General features: G+C 29.5%; 3 protein-coding genes across 4 annotated transcripts; 1 reads left to right on the top strand and 2 right to left on the bottom strand.

Moving 5' to 3' along the window:
* Positions 1-2,150: 2,150 nt before the first annotated feature.
* On the bottom strand, positions 2,151-5,870 carry LOC115709979 (putative disease resistance RPP13-like protein 1). The gene is made up of 2 exons (XM_030638259.2): positions 2,699-5,870; positions 2,151-2,596 (listed from the first exon to the last, which is right to left on the bottom strand). Exon 1 carries the CDS (start codon positions 5,815-5,817, stop codon positions 2,731-2,733), a length of 3,087 nt encoding a protein of 1,028 aa, XP_030494119.2. The 5' UTR covers positions 5,818-5,870; the 3' UTR covers positions 2,151-2,596; positions 2,699-2,730.
* Positions 5,871-9,124: 3,254 nt separating this feature from the next.
* On the bottom strand, positions 9,125-15,045 carry LOC115709981 (potassium transporter 5-like). Its single transcript, XM_030638264.2, has 8 exons — positions 14,896-15,045; positions 14,569-14,794; positions 13,622-13,870; positions 12,778-12,828; positions 12,428-12,688; positions 11,545-11,712; positions 11,184-11,438; positions 9,125-10,086 (listed from the first exon to the last, which is right to left on the bottom strand). The coding sequence occupies exons 1-8, from the start codon at positions 14,998-15,000 to the stop codon at positions 9,224-9,226; spliced, it is 2,178 nt and encodes a 725-aa protein (XP_030494124.2). The 5' UTR covers positions 15,001-15,045; the 3' UTR covers positions 9,125-9,223.
* Positions 15,046-17,078: 2,033 nt separating this feature from the next.
* Positions 17,079-20,830, top strand: LOC115709984 (phenylacetaldehyde reductase). 2 transcript variants are annotated; one of them, XM_030638267.2, is made up of 6 exons: positions 17,079-17,297; positions 17,412-17,584; positions 18,167-18,361; positions 19,132-19,294; positions 20,067-20,250; positions 20,441-20,830. In XM_030638267.2, exons 1-6 carry the CDS (start codon positions 17,177-17,179, stop codon positions 20,580-20,582), a joined length of 978 nt encoding a protein of 325 aa, XP_030494127.2. In that variant the 5' UTR covers positions 17,079-17,176; the 3' UTR covers positions 20,583-20,830. The 2 variants fall into 2 exon arrangements, with proteins under 2 accessions (XP_030494127.2, XP_030494128.2); XM_030638268.2 differs by having other exon boundaries at positions 17,082-17,297; positions 17,415-17,584.
* Positions 20,831-22,579: the final 1,749 nt, after the last annotated feature.

Genomic DNA, 22,579 nt, shown 5'->3' with positions numbered 1-22,579 from the left:
AAAATAAATTATAGAGGATTTTGCCACTAAAAATAAAAATAAAAAAAATTAAATATATAAAAATTAAAACGAGATTTCACTGTAAATTACTCTAATTAGTATGAAATCTTTTATTCCAAATTAAATGTCTTTTAACATTTCACTTTTTCTTTTGAACTAATAAGTCAAAAGATGACAAAAGGCAAGTATGCATGCTAAGAAACATAGAATTAGATTCCCATAGACAATGGCGGAGCCAGCGTAACATTTTAGTGGGGGCAAAATTCTTTTTTTTTTTTTTTGGAAGTATTAATAAATATAGTGAGAATAAAAGTGAAAAATATAAATTTTATAAGGATAAATATAAAAATATATATAAATTAAAGTGAAACAAAATTATTTTTATGGGGTCAAATTATAAAATACCCTAAAAATTATATACAAAATTTATATAAATAAAAAATTAAGGGGGGCAAATGACCCCACATGCCCCTCTTCCCTCCGCCTATGATCATAGACCATAATTTGTTAAACTATAAAATGTAATATATTATTTTGAGTAGGGTGTTTATTATATCACATTTAATGTTTTTAAATTTATTTAGATTTTGTTTAATTATATATTGAATGATAGATTTTACTATCCGATCTGATCCAATTAATTTCAGTCATTCAATCGATCTAACATCCATTGGATGTTGGATTGGATCAGTTCTTTCCATTAGATGTATTTCATGTAAATCTATTGGTTTAATTTAGGTTTATCTAATATTTTAGAGCTAATATTTATTAGATCAGATCGGATCCATCCAAATTTTAAATCTAGTATCTATCGGATTAAATTAGATCTATCTTATTCAAAAAAAAAAAATAATATTAATTTTTATATAAATATATATATTTTTTTTTACATATAACAATATAAAATTTAATTAGTCATTTAAACTAAATAGAAATATTAATTAGTTCGATTGGATGTTAGATGTATTAGATTTTTTGACACCGCATCCAATATTCGATCCGATCCGATTAGATTTTCAAAAATAATATTCAATCTGATCCGATTACAATTGGATATTCAATGTTTGGCGGCCGACATGTAATTGAATCAGTCGGTTATTATTAGATTAGATCGATTTATATACACTCCCTACTCTCGAGCCACTTGTGGTGTGACGTGAGACAAGAAATTTAGACAAATAAAGCTATAACAAAACCAAATAATATGCCAAACTTATTAACATACACAAAGATATATTCTATTTTGGTTTTATTTAGAGTATTTCTATAGTATTTTACACCTTTTAGAAGTGTGTTTTGCGATTGACTAGTGATATATTCTAAAAAAGTATTACACTAAATTATATGAGACCTGATACTTAATTATATCAATAACAATATTAACAGAAAAATGCTAAACACCATTAATACATTTTAATATTTCTCTTTTATTTATTAGCAAAGAAAGTATTAATAACAAAGTACAAACACATAACTTTTTCTATTTCTATTCACTTTACTTTATTACTTTTTCTTGTTTGGAACAAGTCTTTCCTTCTTTACCAGTTTACCTCATTGCTTTATTATTTATTTTTTTCTAAAGAAAAAAGAAAAAGAGTGGCATATCGAAGGGAAATTGCTAAGATTTTTTGAAGTAATTTAATCAAAATTAAACTAATGTTTAAAACGAACTCAACAATCTTACAAAAATTTCATAATAAGTTATTAGCGGTAAAACTCTCCTATTTCTACCTAAGTGACACCTTAACTTCTCAATCTAAAAATTGGTGGCCAAATTTTTTGAATGTATTTTTATGTTATATTCTTGTTAATTTGTTGTTATATATATGTTAGTTTTTTGGTTGTTGTTAGTATATCATTTTCTTATTACTTTTATATAGTTTTTTTTGTTGTTTTCGTATTGTTTTTATAAAAGATCGTAAAAAAAATATATATATATAAAATCTTTAAACATAAAAATGTAATTTTTTGTATAAAAAATATTGCTTTATGTAATTATCGCTTGTAAGAATGTATAAGATTATGAGAAGTATGTGAGTTTTCATATCATTGTCATGATAATCAAGAATTAATGTTTGAATAAAAAATAGAAGCAAAAGATTTATGTTTATTTTTTGAAAAGGAAAGATTTATTTTCATTTGCTCTTGCAATTATCAATCATTTTCCACACACAAAAAATAAAAATAAAATAATAATAATAAAAAAGCAATGGACAATCAAAGTAAATTAATAATGAAAGTACTGAAAAGTTAAAGTTAAGCTGTTTCCAAATGAGAATATAAAATATCAAAATATTCTAAACTGATGGAAAAAGTAACAAACAAATTAAGCGTTTTTTGCTCTCTACTTCACACTATTTCTTTTCATCAAACTAAATTATCAGATTTCCAACTAAAGTCTCGCATTGGCTAAAAAAAATCATAAGTACATAAAAATGAACAATAACATATGAAGATTTACGCCCAAAGCGCACAATAATATCATATTAACGTCCCAACATAAACTCTCTTGACCGCGACTAGGAGACTCCAAATACTGACTCGTGAGCTAGAGCAAACACTTACACAATATATTAATCTGTGAAATCTTCACATCCTGCAACCAAAATGAGAATAAACTAATATCAAAATATTGTAGCTATATATGCCACTCTAAATTGTTATAAAAAAAAGAAATTTAACAAACAAACAAACATACCATATTTATTGGGGATGGAGTTATTTCCATCTCTAAGTTGTAATATAGATATTGGGAATGTGAGCAATGACTGGCCAGTCCTCCCCTGTCTCCCTCTCGACTCGTCGTGTTAGCAATTTACAAATCTGAATGTGTAGATGAGAAAGAGAAGCTGGTAATTCTTTAGGCAAGCATTGGAGTTTTTCACAGCCATAAATTACCAATTTCTCAAGAAAAATGAGTCTCTGAAAGGCTCCCTCATCTAAGTACTTGAGATTGTCACAACATTTAATTTCAATGCTCTTTAAACTCAAAGGCAACCCCCCTTCTAGAAAGCATTCTTGACCTCCACAATCAAACATTTTCAACTTCTCAAGATTAGGAAATGGGGTGTGAGCAGCACTTCCAGCTAGTAAATTAGGCAATAGTTGCTCACATCCTCTAATCACAAGCTTTCTAAGCAATGGAAAATGATCTGGAAACAATGATACTTTGAGTCTTCTACATCTATCGAAATAAAGTTTCTTGAGACTTGGAAAAACTCCACCTTCAATAAATGACCACTCTTGGAGACTATCCAAACCTTCAAATCTCAAGGTCTCCAAAGATCTAAAGAATGGCTTTTTTGTTTGTATTTGTATTGTAGTAGAAGTAGGATAATAAAACTCTGAACCTATTCTCACCACATTTTTTAAATTCTCAATGACTAGGTGTTTTAGAGAAGGAAGTTGTCCCAATGATGGCAAGAAGCTACAATTAGGGCAATAGTCCAATGTTAACAATACTAAAGAAGATAGCAATTGATGATCTCCAATCCAATTTGGAAAACTGTTGCCTTTGTAGCCAAAAATTTCAAGTACTTTTAGGCTTGGATGAGGTTCCAAGGCACCCAATATCTCTCTTTTTTTATCCAAGTCATGATCATTATCACCTTCCCATACCAAAGATAGCTTGTTAAGAAACTTCTTACTCTTTAATGATGCATCTGAAACTTCCTCAACATTACTAACATTTTGTATTCCTTGAATCCGAAGACTCCCGTGTAGATCTTGAAGATCTTTCAACAGCTCAAGGCCACCAGAATGTTTATTTTCTCCCACTGAAAAGATATTAAGTGTTTGAAGATTTTGTAGCTTACCAAATTGCAATGACATCTCTTTTATAAATAAGTGAACACGAAGATGTCGCAACTTTGTTAAATTTCCTATATCAGTTGGTAATCGAGTAATATGACGACACTCCTTCAACAATAATGTCTCCAAATTGTACAAATTACAAATTGTATTAGGTATCTCTTTAATACCATAACAATCTAACTTCAAGTATCTTAAGTACTTCAAATTTCCTATTGAATCAGGAAGCTTGGTGATAAAATTCATCTTTATAGATAGTACTCTTAAGCGTGGGAATGATTCATGCAAATGCTCTAATTTGGACAACCAATCTTGCTCAACAATTTCTGATACATATCGGTGTAATAATAAGGTGCGCAAGAAGCAGTTGGCTTTAAATAACTCCTCAAAGTTCTTATGCTCATTAGCTTCTTCACCATGTTGTGATGAGTCCCAAAGATGGCGAACCTTAGGAGAAACCTCACCGGACACAAACATTGCTAGATCATGTATAAGATCGTGCATGAAAAAAATCGATTCATTCGCACTTGATTGCTGAAAAAATGACCTTGAAATTAGATCTTGGAAGTACCCGTCTCCAACTTCTTCAACACTCTTTTTGTTTTGAGAATGTAAAAGACCTTCAGCCATCCATAACAAGATTATCTCCTTTTTTTTGAATTCATAATCTTTAGGAAATCGAGCACAATAAGCAAAACAAGGCTTTAAATTAGAAGGTAGATAAAAGTAACTCAACCACAAAGCTGGAAGAACACCATCATTTTTTCTTTCATACAATCCCCATATATCATCACTAAGAATGTTCTCCCATTCCTCCTTATTATGTTTCCCTCTTAAGAGATTGGCAATTGACTTTATTGCGAGAGGAAGACCATTGCACTTATCAACAATTCTTCTTCCAATCTCTTGAAGATCAACAATATCATTTTCCTTTGAGTCTACATCAATTGAGGCATGTTTAGAAAATAGCTGCCATCCAACAACCTCAGATATCCCCTTTAATTGATAAATTGACTCTGTTCTCACAATTGATGCAACAATCGTGCTACGTGTTGTCACAATGATCTTACTTCCATGCAATCCTGATTTGAAAGAATTGTTTAGAACATCCCACTTGGTTGGATCCTCATCCCATACATCATCAACAACAAATAGAAATTTCTTCATACTCAGAGCCTTCTGTACTTCATCTTGAAGATCGTACGGTTCCTCAATTTCACATTTCTTAGAAGTGAGTTTCTCAACAATTAATCTCATCACTTTCATGCAATCAAGTTTATCATCTCCAACAGTAATCCATACTTTGGTATCAAACTTCTCGTCGACCCTGTCATCCCTGTATGCAAGTTGAGCAAGAGTAGTCTTACCAATCCCGCCCATCCCCACAATGGGGATCACAGATAGCTTGTCACCACCATCCCCAATCTTATCATCCGAAAGAATCAACTTCATAATCTCTTCTTTATCAGCATCCCTTCCAAAAATACTAGATTCTTCTAACAAAGGAGCACATGCTCTAACTGGAAGCTTATACTTTTTCAAACGCTCTAAACTAACATCTTTATTCTCTAAAAGAAGTTTCAATTTCCTTAGAGTCTCCTCCATCTCAAATTTTATGTCTTTATCAAAAGAAGTTAAAGGAGTTGTTGATAAGATGAGTTTCATGAGTACCTTACTACTAGTACAACTGCAGCCGCGACCATCATGAGATTCACCTTCCTGTTGATTTCGCCATGATTCAGTCTCGATCATGTAAACCAAATCGTCTGCATCATAAATGATGTCCTTGAGATCATCAAGCCACTTCTTCACAGCCTCTTCTTTGATGAGCTTCTCCTCAGCATCAATGAGCAGCAAATCAGCTGTGGACAACAATGTTTTGAGCTCCTTCAACAGCTTGAGAATCACATATTTTCCTTTGAAGAAGTCCTTCATCTCTGTAGTTAACTTGTTCACCAAAGGATTAAGGAAAGCAGAGAGAAGCGCCCCACCAACTACTTCAGCCATATCAGATCTTTCACAAAAGAAAAAATTGCAAAGAGAGAAAGATTATCAGTGTAGCAAACAGTGCATATAGTAGAATGGTTTTTTTAAGTATAAAATTTAATTTTGCATAATGTATGTACTGAACATTTGTTTAATGTTCTTGTTAATGTTAATTTATATATTAATATTATACGCGTGCAGTAAAAGACTAAAAAATTGGTCACATAACTACAAAATTTTTAGAATCTATTGATAAAATAATACAAATTGAGTTGCTTTACAGTAATTGTATATTAATTTAGTTTTTGGTAGACTGTGTTGCACATGTGGGTATGGTTAATTTTTAGTTTTAAATAAATGTGAGAAAATTAATGGAAAACACAGCTCAAAAAACAGATCATGGTTGTCTTATTATATTATAAGAATAATTCATGCATATTATACTGAAACTAATCGTTATTTAAAAAACAAAAAAACCATAACAAAAAATGACTGCCAAATTCGGTGATGACGTAAAAACAAAAATTTAGTTACGGTCTCGTCAGTTTCAATTTTTCGATTTTTATGAACACCAAGACCTTAATTGAAGCACCTTTGGGAAAATTTCAGATCGAGCAAAAGGATGATAGAGACTCAAAGAGACCGTAGTGGTTTGCTCTACTGCAACTTGTATTATTGCCTCAATCTCCATCTTTTCGAGGGGCTTCTCCATGAGCATGGTTAATTTCTTAATTTTGATTTTGATGAAGGGTGGAATAAAGAAGGGATAAGTTGAAAAGTACTACTTTTATTAATCAATTAATTAAATTTATCTTTAATTTTATATTTAATTGAAACATACCTCTTTTTATATGTATTATACTCAAAATACCCTAATATAAGAGAGTTACATGGAGACATGAAGAGTATCTTGAAGTGACAGGGACAAAATTGGTACAATATTTAAAAAAAGAGGTAAAAATGATACATATTTTTTTAATAATTTTTAAAAGTAGTGAAAATGGTAAAACCACATATGTAACACTTTGTTCACCAATCCAAGTACATAAACTTTCATACGACAATTCAATCAAAATTTTCTAATCATCCATATCCTCTTTGGTGAAGGTTTTTGAAACCATATTATTCCATATAAATAATAATGGTACGTGTGTCTATAATAATACTAAATTGATTGTTGTGTCAAACTAGAATAGAGAAAAAATGGATGCATGCATTGAGAATATTCATCATGCCAATAAAAAATCATAGCAATTGAGTGAATGATCAAAACTGGGTTTCATATTAAAATGAAGATTAAGGATCCAAATGATCGAGAGCAAAGATTATTTCTAATAAAATCTTTAATGAAAGACTCTATTTAATAATAACCTCGATAATTAGTTATACATTTTATAAATCTAGTATTAAGAAAGTATAGAATAATTATATCTTCATAAAATATATATAATTTATAAATTTATTTAGGCTAATTAGTAATTTTTCATGACAGAATGCACAACTCTTTGACTAGGATGACCTAATCGATTGTGCCACAAGTCAAAACTAGACAAAGAAGTGTCATTACAGGGAGAAGTTGTGCTACTGGTAGACTCTTTGTGACAATCAACAGAAGTGGCAATATAGGCATGGTTCGATCTTGGAGATGGAGCCAATGGACGGATTGAGGGAGGTTGGGGAAGCACTTGGGCGACGAATCAAAAGTATATAGGCCATTGTGGAGTGTCCCGGTCGGGAGTAAAGTTTTGGTCCTCGGATCCTTAACATAGCAAACAAGAGGGTGAAATTCAAAGAAAACATTATTGTCCATAGCAAACTTTGACACACTTAACGGATTCTTAGTTATTTACGGTATATGCGGTAAATTTTTGAGAATGAAAGGCTTATCGAGTGTGGAGATTTAAACAAAGTAGAGCCGGTGTGTTGAATGGTCAAACTCGATCCATTGCCAACATAGAGTCTCTCGACCATTATAATCACTGCTTCCGCACCGGATTAGTCACATCACATGCAATGATTGGTAGCACCCGAATCGGGATACCATCTTGTGTCGGCACGAAGCCGTTTTGGTGAGTGTGCTTGCATGGTTTTGGTGCCATCGAAGTGGGAAGAACCCCGGTATAGCTCTTATCAAATCGGTAGAAGCATTCAAAGCTAAATGGCCATGTGTGCTGAAATTTTCCCGTATGCAGGCGGTGAAATTCCCTCGTCAATATTAATATATGATCCACCTCGAGAATTGAATCCGGTGTTAGCTCTCTATTATACCGGTATCCGGAAAATTGAATGAAGAGTAAGGAGGAGAATTGAAGAGGAAATCGAGAGGGATTTGGCCCTCCGAAATTTCGATTGTAGTGTGCAAGAAGGGCTTCATATGAGGGATGAGTTTCAGTATCCGGATTAAGTGGAGATCAACTTCGATTCTCGATCTCGACTCGGATGCCCCTTGGATGAGATGATGAATGTATCGTACTCGCTTTGATCCCTTAAACTTTGATCATGTTAGAATTTTTTTACTAAAATTAGACAAAAGTCCTTAAATTTAACAATCTTAATAGTTCAGAGGAATTTTTAACGGCCAAAAAAGTTCAGGGGCACAATACATGTCAAAGTTATTAGAATGTTAAAAACAACGATTATAACTAACTGTCCTGACCATATTGTTCCATATAAATAATAATGGTACGTATGTCAATAATAATACTAAATTGATTGTTGTGTCAAACTAGAATAGAGGAAAAAATGGATGCATGCATTGAGAATATTCATCATGCCAATAAAAAATCATAGCAATTGAGTGAATGATCGAAACTGGTTTCATATTAAAATGTAGATTAAGGATCCAAATGATCGAGAGCAAAGATTATTGAGCAAATTACACCATATATCCTTTTTCTTTTCTTTTCTTATATTGGTTCATTCACTTTTGAAAGGCCTTAACAAGTAGTGATCAAAGGGTGAACTAGACAATTGTCTATTATTGTTACTTTGAGAGATCCAATGATGACAATTGTCTCAACTTATTAGATTACAAGACCTCAAAAGCTGGACTCTCACTCATAGCACTGAGAATTTGAGATCACAAAAACTAGTAGAATTTGGGTCATTAAAATGAACATAAAGTGAAATAGCTCAATTCTCAAGCTAAGAAACTTTTTTTATTATTAATTTTCTAACATTAATCACAGTCAAAGCTTTTTAGTTTTTCTGATATAACCAATGACTAAGCCAGAGAAAAACGTTAAGGGGGGCAAAAATACAACTGATGAAAAAGAAAAAAAAAACAGAGCAAAGAGGCCACTAAATCATATAGATAATCTTCACATTATTTATTTATAACTAACCAAATAAACAAAAGTCAACAATATAACAAAAGTCAACAATAAAACTAAACAAAACATGCTTAATTAATTGATCAATTAACTAATCAAAGCTCATAAGTCATTCCTACTTTGACCATTCTTTTGTGAGGAATATCAAAAGAATGATTACTACTCTGCCTCAAATTTCTCACCAAAAAATCATAAGCATAATCAATCAATATTTTCTTACCCAAATTAGCTCCTTCACCAGCAAACACTTGGCTTTCTCCCATCAAATGAACAACACCATGATCATTAAAAGCTTTGTCAATCCTTTCAATCTCATCCTCATTATCACTACTTATGATTCCTTCACTATTCTTAATCATTATAAACTCTTTTAATTTTTCAACCAACATTTTCTCAAAGGGTTCACTTTCCTTATGCGAATCCCTATAACCATACCTCGCGACACAACGAAACATGTTCAACTCCTTAGGCTCAAGTCTGCGAAACAAAAATCGCTCCTCTGGTGAAACTTTACTAATTGGTAACGATTTTCTTGAGACGAAAATGAGTGTTGAGTGTAACGCGGGCATATTTTGCACGTAATGCTTGAAAATTGGAGGAATTCCTTGAACGAGCTCTGAATAGAATAGGGCGATTCCGGGCATTCGAGTAATTCTTATGTTGTTCATGATATCTTTGACCATTTGTGGTGAAACTTTATTGTTTGATTCGTACTTGTACTTTCTTAAGTACACATTGTGCCAAACAAACATGATTGTGACTAATATTGTGGCAAAAGCAAGAGGAAGGTAACCTCCTTGGTCAAATTTGTAGAGAACTGAGGTTAAGTACATAAATTCCATTGTACCAATTGTAACAATGTATAAGAGTATGAGAAGTATGTGAGTTTTCCATATCATTGTCATGATGATCACTAGGAAAGATGATGTTATTATCATTACAAACACCACTGCTAACCCTGCATATATAAATGGTATGAGATATTATAATAATAATGTTGTGATTATTAATACAAACTAATGAGAAACATATACAATCATATATAGTATATAAATATTATGTAATTTTTTTTAGAATAATTAATTAGCAATTTTGCTTCTTGAATTTATTGTATTAACTTGGTCATTCCATCATATTATATTTAATTTTTTTGTAAAATAAGTGATACACATGATAGTAGTTTTTATTTTGTTATAATAATTAATAATTTTTATTTTTAGTTTTTTAATTATTAAGGTATAAAAGTTGAAAAGTACATAATTTGCATCTATTTATCAACTACTACTTATTGTATTACTCATTTCACAAAAAAAAAAATTAAATAGAATGTAATGAAAAAGACTATGTTAATATAAAAATTACATTTCAAAAGATATTATTAACAAGCCCTAAAAATATAGCTTACAAAAACTAATTATTAGAAGCACAACTTAATAGTGTAAAAAATTTACGGAACAAAAATATTAATTATTTATTTAATTTTTCTTTTAATTAGCAACCCTAAAAATAGCTTACAAAAACTAAGTTAAACTATACAAATTTGTGTCAATCAAATATATACTATGTATAAAATTGTGTTAGACACTCACTACTCTTATCTCTTAGCAATGTTCAAATATATTTTAGAGTAGGGTAAATACTATTTTGGACCCTGTGTTTTGTAAAAGTTACAGATTAGACCCTGTGTTTTGTTAAATGACAAAATGGACCCTGTAATTTCTAAAATAGTAAAAATAGGATGAGCTTAATTTTTGACAACTTTTTTTTTAATACAACCAACTTGAAGATAATGCTTAATACGAAAAAAATGTAAACAGTTTTGTCATAGCACTTTTAGATCGGATTATAATTAAACTTTATTTTGACAAAAAATCAATTCAGGGTCCTATTTGTACTATTTTAGAAAATACAGGGTCCATTTTGTCATTTAACAAAACACAAGGTCCAATTGGTAACTTTTGTGAAACAGGAGGTCCAAAATGGTATTTACCCTTTAAAGTACTAATAGAAAATATATATATTGTGCATTAATAATAGAGCATTTATAAGTAGTACCGTATGCATTGCCGAGTTGTACACCAGTTTTGAAGCCTAAAGTAACAGCAACACAAGCCAGCATGAGAAGATAATTAACTTCTGGAATATAAACTTGTCCTTTATGAGTAGCTGAAGTATGAACAATCTTCACACGTGGAAAACATCCCATAGAAAGTGATTGTTGTACTATAGAAAATGTTCCAGAAATCAATGATTGACTAGCTATGATTGCTGCTAATATAGCTGTTACAAACATTGGCCAATACATAGGACCTAACAAAAACATATCATTATTAATAAAATTATAGAATATTATATATGTACAACACAATTTTAATTATTAATTGTTCAGTAGTAAAATTAAGAAAGAAAAAAAAACCTGGGATTGACTTGAAAAAAATATCTGAAACAAGATCTGGATTCTTTCGAAGAAAAGCAGATTGTCCAGCATAGGCTAAAATTATAGCTGGGTAAGTTATAAAACAAGTGCTTAATCGAATGGACCTCACTGTGAAATGTCCCACATCGGCAAATAAAGCTTCAGCTCCTGCATTTATATATGGTAAAATATTATATTAAATGATTCTAATGTTAAAACTATTAACAATAATTTTTTAGTTAATTTTTTCGCGTTAAAAAACACATTGTAGAATATATTTTTTTCAATTTTTTTCTTCATATCCTCCCTCTAAATTTTTTAAAAATTCTAAGTAGTAGTTTACAGTAATGAAAACAAAGTTCTTAATATTCTAGTTTACCATACCATTTTAAAAAATTTTAAATTTATTTTCGACACTTTTAAAAGACTGTTTGGTTGTGTTTTTAGTTTTTAGTTTTTAGTTTTTAGAATTGTGTTTTCAAAAGTGAGAACAGAAAACTATCTTTTATTATTTTAAAAATTTAATGGTGTTTGACCCAGGCTTTTTAAAACTATTTTTAGATATTTTCAAAAAATCAGTATTCTACACTATACCATGATATGAACCCATCCAACCTCGAACCTAGACCCGAACCCAAACCCCGACTTGAACCCAGACCCGAACTCTCTAGGTCCTGGGCCAAGGTTTAGGTCTGATTTCGAGGTCCAAGTAGAGGGTTGAGGTTCGGCGTCCACAACCTGGTCTGAGTCGGGCCGAGGTCCGGTCGGAGTCTGGGTCGGGTAACAAAAATTGACTAAAAAATTATAATAGGAAGTTGACAATAAGAATCTATTTTATTTTATAATTTTTTTTGATAATTATTATAATTTTTAATATGTGTACCTGTAATGGATAGTACTGTGCCACAAAGAGATAGCCAAGCATCTTTTTTATTTCTGATGAAATAAGTTACTATGTAAGCTGGATTAATGGCTCTGATGACTGTCCAATCAAACTTGATGAAATTATAGAGTCCAATGCTACTAATAAGTGCAAACCATAGTAAGAGTAATGGAGAAAATGTGTAACCCACTTTGTCAGTTCCAAATCTTTGAACCATAAATAGCATAATCAAGATTGCTACTGAGAACCAAACAATTTTATCTGTTAAGAAACAAAAAAAAGATTGAATCAATTAATCCTACTATATATTATTAATTGAGATTATTATGATATTATATTTACTTAATTACCTTGTGTCATACTAGGTGCAGCTTCCTTAATACCTCCAACAGCTGATAAAACTGCCATTAACAAAAGGTGAATTTAATCTTGATTAGTGTGTTGTATTATACCAATTAATTAATTTTCATCTATATTTGGATAATTATTATTTTTGAATTTTTATATACTTAAAAAGGAAAAAAAATATTGGGAGTCAAGGTCGTCTCTCAACTAAGTAACCTTGCCTCGGTTAACAAGGGTAAAATGCAAGCAAGTCAAACCTGCCTTATTTCTAAAGGCATTATAAAAAATTTTACTTTTAATCACAATAAAATTTGTGACTAAAAGTGAAAAAATTGTGACTAATTATAAATCATCATTCTTATGTTGTAGTAAAATCACAATTTGTTGTGACTAAATATATTTTTAGTCACAGTACTTGTTGTGAGTAAAACTAAATCAGTGACAATGTGTATCTAAATATTATGTTTTATGTTATCAAAAAAAAAATATTATGTTTTAGTCACAAGTAATTTTTTGTTGTTACTAAAAGTCAAATTTAGTCAAAAAAAAAATTATTTCTAGGTTAATAAGGGTGAGTCAAACCTGACTTATTTCCAGGCCTAGTCTTGGACTAAGGTGGGTTAGGCCCGTACTTAGGATCCACTCAAACCGCCCAAAATTTTTATATAGTACATACTTTTTTACATTTTTGTAAAAAGAGACTCAAAATACTCACATTTTACTTTAGAGCCGGCCCTGCTTATTTCTAAAGGTTCAGGGTAAGGTACCTTGTCCCTTCCCCACCACAAAATTTGGTTGAGTACTGAATGGAATGAGTCAAATTAACTTGTTGTATTTATATCTCGGTACCTGAAATGCATGGAGTGAAGATACCGTCGCCAATCAACATGGAAGTTCCAAGAAAGGTGACAATTAATAGGAAGTATTTGGAGATGTCGCTTTTCTCTAGACGAGATTTAACCCATGTTGCTAGTTTCATGCGTTTAGTGGGCAACTCAAGCTTAAAATTTGAGATGTTGGTGTCCTCAGCTTGCTCACTTGGGGTCAATCCAACTTTAGCATATCGACATATTAGAGAATACAATGCAAATGTCCCTCCTACATACATTACAACAATTAATATTCATACATAAGATATAAAACCCAAATGTCTATTTAAAATAGATAACAGAAAAAGAATTAATCTCCAAATTAGAAGTTAAATCTACCAATATTGAAAACCTAATTAATTTACTTTTAACACTTAAAACAATGGAAACACTAAAGTTGTATTAATTTTAAAATATTAGAATGTCATTTTAATATGAAAAATGCTAAAATACAATACTGGTATAACTAAATGCATCACTTATAAAAAGTACTGGTACCCAATAACAATGCTCTTTTAATATTCTCGGTAACCCTTTTTCCATTATTTTAATACAATAACTATTCCATGTTGAAAATAAAAGGAAGACCATTCAATTTTTTTATTAATTATTATACAATTTAAATATTTTCTATTCTATTTTTATTCGTGTTTTTATAGTTCTCATTATTATTGGGGTTTCATTCTTCCAAACTAAACATATATACCATATTATACATATATACATACGCATCAATCATATTGACTAATTAATTTCTTATTCGTACACACTGATATGTAATCCAAATATATCTAAACATATAATATAGAAATTAATAAGGTAATATTTTATACAATGTAGTTAATTAGGGTTAGAGAAAATTAATGAATAAAGAAAATGGAGAATATATACATATAAATTAAATATAAATAATGTATATATACATACCATCACCATTGTCAGTTGCCCTTAAAACGATGAAGACATACTTAACCAAAGTGCTTAATGTGATTGTATAAAAGATAATTGAAAAAGCACCCAAAATATCATCTTCATGTTTGATCCCATTTGGAAATGTACTTGCATACACATACAATGGTGATGTTCCAATATCACCATAAACAATTCCAATGCTTTGAAATGCTAAGTGTAATACCGTTGACCATTTCATAACCTAATTCATAATCATATCCATCCAACAAAAATAAATTATTATTTTTATTTAATAGTAAAATATCGAAATAAAAAGAAGAAGAGAAAATAATTTTAATGTACCTTCGAGCTGCCATGGCTTCCGTGACCTAAATAGGTACGAGATTCGATATCGAAAGAGTCGAATCTCTTTATAGTTTTATGTGAAGAAGATTGTTCTTCTGCCATTGTTGTAACATTTGCTGTTGTGGAATCTTGTTCTTCTTCTTCGGCCATTATTACTAGAGATCTTTTTCAATTACTATACTATATATCTTTTTATTTTGTTGTTTTTACATTTCAAAATTAAATTTTACTAAGTCTTTTTATGTACTAGAATTTGTGAATAAGAAAAAATTGAAGCAAATTGGTTGTTACACGTATGTTATTTTTTTATTTATTTTTTTTTAAAAAAAATCTCTATACGCGTTATTACTGGACCAATATTATAGCTTGGCTGTAACAAACTTTCCTATAAAAACTTATTATATATATAATTACTATGTAATTATTATCTCATTTTTTGTAACTTGATTTATAACTAATTTTATTAATTTATGTAACATTCTTTCCATATATTTTGACTAAAAAGAGTACTGTTTGGTATTCATGTTTTTTATGGCTAATGTGACTTTTTGATTTTTGTAAGGTAATATATCTCTATTCTATAGTTTTGTAAATGTTTGTAATGGCTAGTTTTGTTTTGTATGACTTATATGTGGCTAATTAGTTTTGTAAGGACAAATATAACTAATTTTGATTTTGTATGGCTAAATTTTACATCAAAAAATTTTATTATGTGACAATATTTATATAAAATTTCATATTTTATATATTAAATATTTGTTATATATATTAATTTTTTTTTTATTTTGTAAGTATTTTATTGGTGGGTCAATTTTTATATATAGCTAGATGGAAAAAAAATCTTCGTTTCATAATTTTGTTCCTCTGTTATTTTCCTTAAAAAAATACAGCAGAAGAAGAAATTTCGATTTTTATTCTTTTTTAACTTAATAATAAAAGAGTAGTAGACTTTGCCACAGTCAAATAGTATCAAAATCAATGTTAATGCAGCACTATTTAACCATGGTGATAGCTACGGTTTTGGTTTGGTTGCTAGGGACGAGAATGGTTTCTTGGTTGAAGGGTGCACGTTTTTCTACAATGGCATAGTTGAGCCTTTGCTAGCTGAAGCGCTTTGAGTGTAAGGGAAGCTTTAAATTGGATCAAAGACTGACAATGAAGCCAAGTAACTGTTGAAATAGATTGTTTTGGTATTGTTCAAGCTTCACGTTAAAGCTTTGATTTCTATTTTGAGAAGTGTTTTTGTTGTCTTTGTTAAACGATCAGTTAATAAAGTAGCTCATAGTTTTGCTAGAGTCTATATTTTTATATCATGGTCATCATTTCAATACGGAGTCTGCTCCAACTGATTTGTTACGGTAACCAAAATGAATGGTTAATAAAGTGTAATTTTTCATAAAAAAACTTAATTATAATACTATGAAAATAACAAACGTAATTAAACTGGTGTTATTTACAAGTTTTTACTATTCTTGTTATTTTTTAATAAATTTATGAATTTGATTATATGTGTTACTAATATTATACCTGTCTAGCAACTAAGTTGGCGGAAGTATTTTTTTTTTTTACTTTTATTTATTATATATATTTATTAATAATAAAAACACTTTAGTGACATGTCTTTTAGTCATGAACATAATTTTTTTGTGACTAAATGTGACTTTTAGTAACAATAAAAAGTTACGTGACTAAAATATAATATTTAGATACAAGTTTGTTACTAATTTAGTTTTAGCCATAACAAGTATTGTGAATTGTAATTTTTATAACTAATACCTTTAGTCACGAACTATTTAGCCACAACATAAGAATGATATTTATAATTAGTGACAATTTTTTTACTTTTAGTCATAAATTTTATTGTGATAAAAAGTAAAAAAAATTTAAAGTAGCACCAAATTAACTGTTTTAGGACAATACAACAAGTTTGCCTATTTAAACAGTTTGTAAAACGAACCAAAATTATTTAAAATCAGCCCTAAGAGAAATCCAACAAGTATACGACATTGGTTGCCAGCACATCTGAAAGCCAAAGCTAGTGTGATTATTAGTGTTCCTATTGGGTGTGATTCTATAATATATAAAATAAAAATTACTATTACCATTATAATTACATTCTATTAAACCAAACACTATCTTTCTACTTATCTATATGTATTGAAAATATCAAAAATACCCATATATATTTTTAATTGCATATATATAAGAGCAAAAAGATCTATGGTGTAAGGGTCTTGAGTACTCTTGAGTTGTGAGTTTTTAAGATATTGAGAAAATAATGAGTAGTGAAGGAAATAAGGTAGTGTGTGTAAGTGGAGCAACAGGTTTCATAGCTTCATGGCTTGTGAAACTCTTATTACAACATGGATACACTGTCAAAGCCTCGATTCGTAACCCAAGTTAGTCTATATACTTTGTTTTTTTTCTTTATATATTCTTTCACTAATAAATTATATCATATAGTTTTCATTTGTAGTTATAAATTCTATAACATATACATATATTGGGTGAAGTAGATGATTCAAAGAAGATAGAACACTTGGTTTCATTAGATGGAGCTAAAGAAAGACTTCATCTAATTAAAGCAAATTTAATAGAAGATGGATCTTTTGATGAAGTGGTTGATGGATGTGAAGGTGTTTTTCACACAGCTTCACCTGTTTTGTTTTCATCTACTGACCCAAAGGTAAAAATACGAGCATTGTTATTAGGTATCTTAAAATATAATATTATACTGATGTGATACGTTATGGATAGTTAGAGGTTTTTCATATTGTTCATCAAATCAAAATGTGCGAAGAGAAGTTCTACTGTCAACCTCCTACTACAATCTTTGAGTCAATCTCTGTGCCCGAAAACGTACATACTGGAATGTTTTTTTTCAACTTTTTTTCATAGAGGTGTTCGTTATACTCACAACATTATCTCTGTAAATTTTTCAAAAATTTCAAATAGTTTACAGTGTTGAAAATAAGTTTGAAGTTTTTTGAACACGTGTGGTAAACTGGAATATCAAAAGTTCTGTTTTCGGTATTGTAAACTATATATTCAGATTTTTCAAAAATTTATAGAGAGATATTATAACTATAACGAATACACCACCATAAAAAAATTTGAAAAAAATATTCCAATATGTGATTTCGAACGTAAAAGTCGACTAAGAAGTTATAATAGGTGGTTATATATATAATTAGCACTCCTCAATGTGCAAAATCTAATATTATTGAATTACAGACCTCTTATATATACTCCATATGTGTGTGTTCAGAAAGAACTACTTGATCCAGCAGTGAAGGGAACACTTAACATTCTGAGATCATGTGTGAAACTTGGATGTGTGAAGAGGGTGGTTCTAACATCTTCCATGGCTGCAGTTATGTATAATGGAAAATCTTTGAATAACCCTAATGTAGTTCTTGATGAAACATGGTTTTCAGATCCTCTCTATTGTGAGGAGTTGAAGGTATGTACATCAATTATTACCCTAAAGAAAATGTCTTTACATTATTGACAACATAGTCAAAGTGGGGTAGCTTAATTTATACCTACTACTGATTTTCTTTGAATTAGAAGAGGAAAAACAAATTGAAGAAATTTTTACATATAATATAATATAATATAAAATTTTGTAATATTTTATATATTGTACATTATTATATATATTATATCATTACCCTTTTACTCATTTTTGTCATTTATAAAAGTGAAATTTTGGGTCCCTCTTTCTGTACATTTTGTCATTATATATGTTACATATCCTCTTAAGTTGTGCTAAATAATTAGTTGTGTGTATTATATTTTAATTTTTTTTATTTCTATGATTATGTGCTAAAATTAGTACCAGATTTACAAAAAATAAATAATTAATCATTTTTTATTTATATTTTTGCAATAAATTAGTATAAACCAGTTATCTCTTAAGGTATCCAGTTATCTTACTTGTATTATAAAACTTTTTTTTAAAAAAAATACATAATAATGCCATAAAATAATTTATTTTTGAAAAAAAAAATTGAAAACTTATACTTTAAAAACCATAAATATGAAAATTCCCCCAATTTTATTTTCTTAAATAAATTTACATACACATTATTAGAACACAATTAAAATAATGTATCAAATATATAATTTATCTATTTTTGTGCTAATAATTTGTCACTTAATTAGTTGTATCTTCCATTAAGGATGGTGTTAAATTTATATGTATATTTTTTTATTATTTCTTTTCGATAGAGTTGGTATGCTCTTTCAAAAATATTGGCAGAAAAGGCTGCTTGGGAATTTGCAAAGGAAAACAAAATTGACTTGGTCACATTACTTCCAACCTTTGTTATTGGTCCAGCCTTATCACCCACTCTTTGTCAAAGTGTAGAGATGATTTTGAATCAAATAAAGGGTAGGTTTATTATAATCCTGTGTTATAGTTAATTATTAGGATATTTTGTAAAATTTAAAAAAAAAATAAATAAAAAATTAACACACTAAAAGCATAATTCAAAAAGTCTATTATATGCATGTAAAATAGTTATTAGAACACAACTTTCTATATTGTAAATTATTATAAATTTCTTAAAGTCTTACAAAATATTTTAAATAATTATAACGACTATAAAAAAAAAAATTAGACTACAAATTTTTTCAAGATGCCGAACAAATAGAGAGTGCATTGTAGAAGCACTCGATGATTTTAATTTAGGTTAATTAGTAATTTTTTCCCCCCGAATTTTGACATGTACTAAATCGTGCCCCTTGAATTTTTTTGGCCGTTAGAAATTCCCCCGAACTATTGAGATTGTTAAATTTAAGGACTTTTGTCTAATTTCATTTAATTTTACTTTTTCAGTGATTGTTTATGTACTAAATCATGCTCCTCAGACTTTGATATCTACCAAATCATGTCCCTCAAACTTTGATATGTACTAAATCAAGCCCCTTGAACTTTCATCTATGTTAGAATTTTTTTACTAAAATTAGACAAAAGTCCTTAAATTTAACAATCTCAATAGTTCGGAGAGAATTTTTAACGGCGAAAAAAATTCAAGGGGCACGATTTAGTACATGTCAAAGTTCGGGAGAAAAAATTACTAATTAGCCTTTAATTGTATATATGTTATCCAAAAAAAAAATAAGTAGTTGAGTGAGACTTTTCATTTTGTGTATTGGAGCAGCTCAAACATTCCCCAATAGAGTTTATAGCTATGTTGATGTGAGAGATGTTGCATTGGCACATCTTCAAGCATTTGAAGTTGCTTCAGCTAATGGAAGATACTGTTTAGTTGGACATACTCTCCACATTTCTAAGGTTATGAAGATTTTAAAAGAGCTCTATCCGGCTTTAACCATTCCCGAAAAGTAAGTTTTCGTTACCAAAAATTTCGGCTATTTTGATATTATTTTCTGTTATTGGTTTTTAAAATCGCGTTTTCAGCAATGATAACACAAAATAATTTTTATAGTTTTCACAATTTTAAATAATAATAATAAAGTTATTAGTGTTTTATTATCAAAAAGAAATAAAGTTAGTGTTTTTAATAATTGACAGATGTGAAGATGATATGCCTCTCATAACATCATGCCAAATATCAAATGAGAAAGTAATGAATTTGGTCAAAAATTTCATTCCTTTAGAAGTGAGTCTACATGACACTATTGAAGACCTCAAGGCAAAAGGATTATTTCATTAACTTAAGCTTTCCAAGTAATATTTAACAATGAAAAGGGATATCATATACATATGCATATAAATGTATATGTTTATATATAATTATATATATATATATATATATATATATTTATCTAGATTGAATAAAAGTTACTGAAAAATAAGGCATCCTTCTTCTCATCATTTTTCTTTATGAACACTTTTGACTTTTGTTAATACCTTCTTTGTGGCATTCAAATTAAGAAGCTTGATTAGCTATTGATGATTTTAAGTAGATTTGTTTTGAAGATGTGAAACCACCTTTTACTCAGCTATTCAAATTCACCTTTTACCCTACACTAGTATTAAAGTTTATCTCACATTGGTAATGTACGGAAATAAATTGTGATATATAAGATGAATGGACTACTCCTCTCATTGCCAATTAGTTTTGAGATGGAACCCCATTCATTTTATTTCCCAAATTGTAACAACTAGTATTGTTGCTTGTATAGTGTGCACCACACTAAGGGATTATTTCACAAATATATAAAAATAACAAAGAAATTATAAAAATATGGTGGTACGAAATTTTAAATATTTTTACGATTTTTGTAATTTTAATTACAAAAAATACGACTTTTTTATGTTATACTCTTATTAATTTATTGTTTATTTTTTTTGTTATATGTATCTTATTTTTTGTTGTTATTTTAATGTTATTTAGACGTTATCCCACATTGTAATGCAACCAAATGGATCACGATACTCTTACTATGTAGGTGATCTGGACACTAGAAGATCTCAATTTGAATTTACATTCCATGGATGTACCGACTAGAAATCAAAATTGCAATAATATTGGGGCGGGAGAGCAAAGTACCAAAAAAAAATTAAGGGGGGCTAAATGTAAATTTTCTAAAGAAAACTAATAAAAGTTTTGAAAAATACAATAAAAAAAAAAATTGGGAGGAGCCCAGACTCCTTTCCATTGCCATGGATTTGTGTCGACCTTTTTTACTACTAAAGAAGAATACATAGCATGTACAGAAATTGTGATCAAGGAAGCTTTATGGCTAGAAAGAATCACATGAGAGCGAGTTGATCAAGGTGCACACTTCAGGAACAAAGTATTTTATAATATTTCATGAAAGGACTAAGCATATCGATTTAAGAATTTACACATATATAATCTCAAGTGGCAAAGTTAGTCTCAACAGAAGAAAATGTTGCAAATATCCTCACCAAACTTTGCCATTGCCTCAAGATACTTAATGTAGCCGAAGATAATACTGTCATCTATAACTATAATATTCTACCTAGTATTCAAGTTAAGATGGAAAATTGTTATATGTTGATGACTAGGATTCTGCTTAAGTGTTATTTATATAAATATATACTGAATAAATTATGCAATTTTATATTACTAGCAATCAGTTAAAATAATAGCATACAATCCAATCAAAGTATTTCTCCGTTAGAGACACGACCAGGACTAGAATTAGAAAAACATATCAAATAATCACCCGCCTAAGTCCCAGATTGTTTGACAAAAAAAACTAAAAATAAAATAAGATAAAAAAGATTGCAGCATCACAATTAATCTTAAGAACACTTATTTTCAGTTTTATCTACCGCTCAGAAGACACAATAGTAGAAATTGTTGCAGCATATTCATTCAACCTTGTTGCTTGAGCACTCAATACTATTGTACTAGGTAAGTAACTATACTACTAACAACCCCTTCAGTCACATAAATTCTTTTTCAAATCACCTCATACTTCCACCTTTCTAGACTCGAAAGCTGAAAATTGGAACAAAAAGTGCAGTTATAGAGAAACTAAAGGCTTGAAAATCTATATGAGAATACACTTCTTTAATCTTAACTTTTGTTTGAACAACACTTTTCTAATACCAACTTGCATCAAGGTGGGACTTGATAATCCCACCAGTCTTGATACTTTATATAGACCTCATTCACCCATTTAACCCAAATATTGTCCTTTTTTCAAGAAATAGCCCATACATGTTTTCCAATAG

This window comes from Cannabis sativa, chromosome 3 (genome assembly GCF_029168945.1).
Source record: "Cannabis sativa cultivar Pink pepper isolate KNU-18-1 chromosome 3, ASM2916894v1, whole genome shotgun sequence".
NCBI classification, from domain to species: domain Eukaryota; kingdom Viridiplantae; phylum Streptophyta; class Magnoliopsida; order Rosales; family Cannabaceae; genus Cannabis; species Cannabis sativa.
The sequence above is the reverse complement of the archived record's forward strand: the minus strand, read 5'-3'. Positions and strand labels throughout refer to the sequence as shown.

Bases quoted from the DNA above. Each gene is read 5' to 3' on its own strand.
- LOC115709979 (XM_030638259.2), bottom strand. From the start codon at position 5,817: ATGGCTGAAGTAGTTGGTGGGGCGCTTCTCTCTGCTTTCCTTAATCCT.
- LOC115709981 (XM_030638264.2), bottom strand. From the start codon at position 15,000: ATGGCAGAAGAACAATCTTCTTCACATAAAACTATAAAGAGATTCGAC. The intron at 14,795-14,895 runs GTACATTAAAAT...ATTATGAATTAG, and splicing joins GAAGCCATGGCAGCTCGAAG to GTTATGAAATGGTCAACGGT. The intron at 10,087-11,183 runs GTACTACTTATA...TTATATATGCAG, and splicing joins ACAACTCGGCAATGCATACG to GGTTAGCAGTGGTGTTTGTA.
- LOC115709984 (XM_030638267.2), top strand. From the start codon at position 17,177: ATGAGTAGTGAAGGAAATAAGGTAGTGTGTGTAAGTGGAGCAACAGGT. The intron at 17,585-18,166 runs GTAAAAATACGA...GTGTGTGTTCAG, and splicing joins TTTCATCTACTGACCCAAAG to AAAGAACTACTTGATCCAGC. The intron at 20,251-20,440 runs GTAAGTTTTCGT...AATAATTGACAG, and splicing joins GCTTTAACCATTCCCGAAAA to ATGTGAAGATGATATGCCTC.